The sequence below is a fragment of the Lactuca saligna genome, chromosome 8 (assembly GCF_052625555.1).
Source record: "Lactuca saligna cultivar CGN05327 chromosome 8, ASM5262555v1, whole genome shotgun sequence".
Classification (NCBI taxonomy): domain Eukaryota; kingdom Viridiplantae; phylum Streptophyta; class Magnoliopsida; order Asterales; family Asteraceae; genus Lactuca; species Lactuca saligna.
The window spans coordinates 27,878,070-27,883,818 of NC_136424.1; the positions used below are offsets into that span (position 1 = coordinate 27,878,070).

The 5,749-nt window shown below is 33.8% G+C and overlaps 1 protein-coding gene across 1 annotated transcript; it reads right to left on the reverse strand.

Moving 5' to 3' along the window:
* Nucleotides 1-230: 230 nt before the first annotated feature.
* On the reverse strand, nucleotides 231-2,217 carry LOC145012912 (cinnamoyl-CoA reductase 1-like). The gene is made up of 6 exons (XM_078971709.1): nucleotides 1,996-2,217; nucleotides 1,550-1,719; nucleotides 1,273-1,458; nucleotides 1,006-1,168; nucleotides 739-928; nucleotides 231-554 (listed from the first exon to the last, which is right to left on the reverse strand). The coding sequence occupies exons 1-6, from the start codon at nucleotides 2,114-2,116 to the stop codon at nucleotides 416-418; spliced, it is 969 nt and encodes a 322-aa protein (XP_078827835.1). The 5' UTR covers nucleotides 2,117-2,217; the 3' UTR covers nucleotides 231-415.
* Between the last annotated feature and the right edge of the window lie 3,532 nt (nucleotides 2,218-5,749).

Consider the following 5,749-nt stretch of genomic DNA (forward strand, 5'->3'; position numbering starts at 1 on the left):
AGCTTAGAAACAATAATAATAGATAGTATTAAAAATATCTAAAAAAAGATTGGATTTGATTGAATTGTTAATAAAGTAACAAAAAAATGTCGTGAACCAAAAGATAAACAAACCTTTAATAATAAATTCAATTGGATTGGTTACATATAGTAAAACGCATAATAAATAACATTATCACAATAAAATGAAGCAAATCACATCACCTTTTTCTACATGCAATAAAACCAACATCCAAAAAAGATAACGTTTCCTCATTAGTTGTGTTTTTATTAATTATAATAAACTGTTCAAGTCTTAAAGATTTATTCAGCAACACTATTTTCACCTTTTTACATATCAAAATTCAAAAACACATAAAAAAGTGAAAAGATGGGAAATTTTTTTAAAAAGATCAAACTCTGTAGAATTCGACATTCTATTCCTCACCCAAAAGACCACTTTTCTTGTAACTCTCGACAGAATCAACAAGTGTTTCTTCAAGTGGTCTGTAACTCCATCCAAGCCTCTGTAATTTCTCAGATGTTACTGAAAATATCCCATTTGGATCCGTAAATCTGCAACCCAATTCAAGTAGAATCGAGTTAATTTTGTCTTTTTAATAATGTATGAGGGTCAAATAGTTATTTTTGTCTCATTCAGACGGTTTATTCAGACTAAAAAAAGAAACAAACCTTAAAGCCTATATAAATATAACAGTTGCTAAATTAAATAATAATAATAAAAAAAAAGTAAACTCACTTGTTTGGAAACTTGTAAGCAGGATACAATTTCTTCAGCATTTGCACCAATTCTTTTGCCCTAATCAAATGAGATGTGCATATGTATCTTCCATTAGCCTCAGGTTTTTCATATACTAAAAGCAATGCTTCAGCTAAATCACGCACATCTACAATCATACGTAGCCTGTTCTCTAGTTCTTCATATCCTTCTACACATAAAAAGATGCACACCAATTAATAGTTTAATACAAATTACAGGATTTGAAAAATATAAAAAAGTAGAAACCTTTAAGAAGCTTAATAAGAACCAAGCTACTAGCATTCATGGTGTGTTGCAGCATTGGCCCTATAATAAGAGTTGGGCACACTGATAACAAATTGATTCCGTTTCTTTTTGAGAATTCAAAAGCTTCACTTTCTGCTTGTGTCTTAGAAAGACAATACCAATCCTGTATTATAATAATAAAATCGAATTAGATAAAGAAAAAGGAGAAATTGAGTTTTGGGTAACTTTTTGAATGATTGTAAATAACATAATAGTAAAGCTAATTACATTATTTGATCTGCAGAATTCCGGGTCGGACCAAAAGGTCTCATCCATGGGTCGATCCGTGGGTTTGTTAGGTAGGACAGCAATAGCAGCTACAGAGGACACAAACACGACTTTCTTCACATTTACTTCACAACATGCTTTCAGTACATTCAGTGTACCTTTCACAGCAGGCTCAATCAGTTCTACCTGCAACAAGAGAGTGGAATCAGTGATAAAGCTTTTCGTTAATAAGTCAAACTGCAAAGGTTGATATCAGTCAAATGAGAGAGAAGCTTGCCTCAGGGTTTGGAACAGAACTAGATGGAACTGGACTTGCAGTATGGAACACGCCATTGCATCCAGCAATGGCAGCGGTGAGAGACTTGTAGTCAAGAAGGTCTGCTTTGAAAAGCTTCAGATTCTCGGATGCGTTCTCGAGGCTCTTCAAATGAGCATTTTTCTCATCCTCTGAAGGAAAAATGTGTTAGAAAATGAACTTTAGATTTGAGTTTGAGTTGCTAATTACTGAATTTTTGTTTTCAACATTTCATTGACTTATATCAATATCGAATTCAAAGAGTTAGGGAACATGTACGCCGAAATATGTATCTCTCTCAAATTTCTCGATCGGACATGTAATTCAGATGAAATCAAGCATAATTGAAACTGAAAAAATGAAAACGTAACTCGGAAACTTCAAATCGACGAAAATTTTCTAGAATCGGAGTTGAGGAAAAACCTTACGAGGGTTTCTAACGGTGCCATGAACAGTGAAGTTCTTAGAGAGCAGGTGCTTCACTAACCACGATCCTACAAACCCTCCTGCGCCTGTTACACACACAACTCTTCCTTTCTCTGCGGCCATTACGATCGATCTCTCTTCCTCACTTTCTCGAGAGGCGAGTTGACTTAAGTGCTACAGGTGAGTGGACTGCGGTGGTTTTAAATTTTGTTCTCGATATTTTTTATGTTGAGAGTGCGTGTTTAATATTATTACTTCACCGTCAATTTTTTATTTATTTATTTTTAAAGCATTGAAGAGAAAGCTAGTCGGGGGCTAGAAGTACAACACGGAGAAAAGCAAATAACAAGAAACAAATAACAAAACAAAACATCATCAAAATTTATAACATTTTAGTATCGGGTCGCAACACCATTCAGACCACCTCAGATTTTGCCCTTTCCTCTTTCTTGCATTGATCCAAAGGATCGAGAGTGATTTCACCTTATAAGCCAACGCTGATTGCGATTTTGAAATTGGGTCTGGCGAGTCAGCCCTGATATTTCCGGATCACCCATATAAAAGTTAGCATTATAGCTTCATGAATCCATGCTAGCCTTTGATGCCCCTCTATATTCTCTTTACATTGTAGCAAGTCACGGGTTGAAGCAAGAGGATAATCCAACTAACCGTGTATATTTGTAACACCATAAATTTTCATGTAATTTTTTTTTTCATTTTTAAAACAATATAATTCTCGATATCACATTTCCAAAACCACAATTGTCAAATTGTCAAAAACATAAATTCATAAATTGTTTGATAAAATCCAGGATCCTCAAAAACATAATGTTGGATCAAAATATGGTTTATACTTTGCTTTTCTAGGCAATTGTATTTTTATGTAATATTTTATGAGCTTACAGTCTAATTTACGGCCATGTGTGGTGTTTACGGTCAGTGTTTACGGCCGTAAACCCATTTACGGCCCATGTTCTCCGGCCTATGTTCCCCTTATATATATATATATATATATATATATATATATATATATATATATATATATATATATATATATATATATATATATATATATATATATATATATATGGGAAAAGTGAATATACCCTTAAGGGTATATAAGTTTAGGTACCCAAACTCACGATAATACGTCGTTTTGTTTGATATATTCATTATAATGTTCTTAAACTTCAATCATTAACTTGATTACTTTAAAGATTTTTTTCAAATTTTCACTCTTATCTTTCTCTTACAACACATCTTTTTGACGAACACCTATTAAGCTATATATATTATAGTTGAAAATGAAAATTATGTAAGAGGGAGATAAATGTGAAATTTATAAAAATCTTTGAAGTAAATCAAGATAGAAGTTGAATTATAAGAACATTAGACAATTACAATGTATATAAATGATACAAAATGACGTAGTATGGTGAGTTTGGGTACCTAAGCTTATATACCCTTAAGGGTATATTCACTTTTCCCTATATATATATATATATATATATATATATATATATATATATATATATATATATATATATATATATATATATATATGTTAGGGGTGAGGAGTAGAGATTGATGAACAAAAGAGAGTGCACGACCAAAAGAGAGAGAAAAGAGTGTATGTTGTGTGTGAATCTTGTATTTGGATCTACATTCTAATCATCAAATAATACAAGATTCATCATCTTCTTCTTCTCATTCTCTTCTATTTGATAAAACGTCATTTTTTGAAGGGTTCTCGGCCATAAACAGTTTGCGGCTAGGCTTTTTCGGCGGCGGCTAGGGTTTCGGAGTTACGACTCGGAGTTTGCGGCCTCGACTCGGAGTATACGGCTCGGCTTGGTGGATTGCGGATCCTACACATGCTTCTTTAAAAATAAAGGAGAGATCTAGAGGTTGCAAGGGTTCGAACTCGAGACCTAGTGGTCTTCAAGCGCGCACCTTACTAGTTAGACTATCAAGTCTTTTGTTCCATTCCTTCGAAATTTAACTCAAAAGCACTTCCCGTCGCACCTTAATTTCGCAAATTGACACTTTTAGCCCAAAAAATTCAATTTCCTTCATTTTAAATTCCAATTTTAACCAAAATAATAATAATAATAATAATAATAATAATAATAATAATAATAATAATAATAATAATAATAATAATAATAATAATAATAATAATTGGTGTTTAATTTTTTTGACTTTTATTTTTTGACTTTTTACCAAAAAAAATTGACTTTGACTTTCAAGTTTGACCTTTGACTTCAAACTTTAACTTTCTCGTTTGACTTTTAAATTTTCAAATTTAACTTTTGAGTTTGACTTTTTAAATTTGACTTTTAAGGTTGATTTTTGAGGTTTGTAGTCAAAGGGTTTGATTTTGGCTTCTAGTTGTGTTTTTAATGACTTTTAAGGTCAATGAGAGAAATAAAGACATGAAAGAGAGTCGTCAGGAGATGTGAAGACAAAATTTCAACATGCTCGATTATATCCCTAGAGAAACCTTGGAGGCTCAGCTGCAGCGATTCACCACTATCACTACTAAGATGAATATAGATGGGATCTTCTTGACTAAGTCGGAGATAAACAAAAAGCTACTGAATTCACTTCCGAAATCATGGGATATGAACGTGGCTGTCATTAAGAAGACAAAAGATCTCAGTTGTCTTAGTATTGCTGATATAATTGAAGAGCTTGATGCTTTGAAATGTGGAGAAGCAATGAGTTCTAAAAACATCCCAGTCAATGAAGCTTCATGTACTCCATCTTGTGAAGATACAATAAAAAATCTTCGTGAACATAATGATTTGCTAAAAAGGGAAGTCGAGGACCTAAAATACGAAGGATATCAACTTAGGAAACGACAGAAACCCTGAAGGCTGAATTAGAAGCAAAAACAAAAGACTTTAGGAAGCTTCAGGAAGAGTATAGCAACAAGTGTGAAAATCATAACTATATTAAGAGACAACTTGCTGCTGTAACTGAAGAACTTAACACTTTGAAAATTAAGTGTGGAAAAACAGATGTTAGTTTCAAAAATTATAATGCGTCAAGTCAGACAGTCGAGTCCTTATTTGAAACCCAATTAAAATTCAAAGATAATCAAAACAAGGGTCTAGGGTATGATTGTTTTCCTCCACCTTTCAATCATAACTACATACCGATCCCTATGACACAGGAAGAAATTGACAGGAAGGCACATCTTCAATATGGAAAACCAATTGGATTTGTGTCAGGAGGTATTCAAGTTGAAAATACCAATGTTCTACTTCATGTGCATGTAAAGTAGCAGAAGATGAGAACAAAGAGAACACTACTGAACAAATCAATGACTCCTTGAACTCAGAATCTATTGCTTTGATTCTGTTACTCTTAACAAACCTGCCGTTGAGAAATACAGGCCACCAATTCCATCACAACAGAGTGCTTGTTGCAAGTGTGCATGTGGGAACAATAAGAGACAAGGCAAGGATACGCCACCAGGGGCAGGAAGAAACAACTTCACAGTGAAGAAAAAGACATGTTTTCACTGTGGAACACCTGGACATATTGCCTGAAAATGTCCAAATAGCGCATACGTTCCCTACTACGCACAAGGCTAGAAGAACGCGCCAAGAGGGAGATACTTCAAAAGAAACCCCTCAAGGTCACGTTCAGACCATGGTGACTGGAACGCGCAGAAGACCAAGAATCCAAATCCCAAGGGCAAGAAGGAAATGTCAGCCAACAAGCCCAATCCAAGAGATGCTCCAGTGA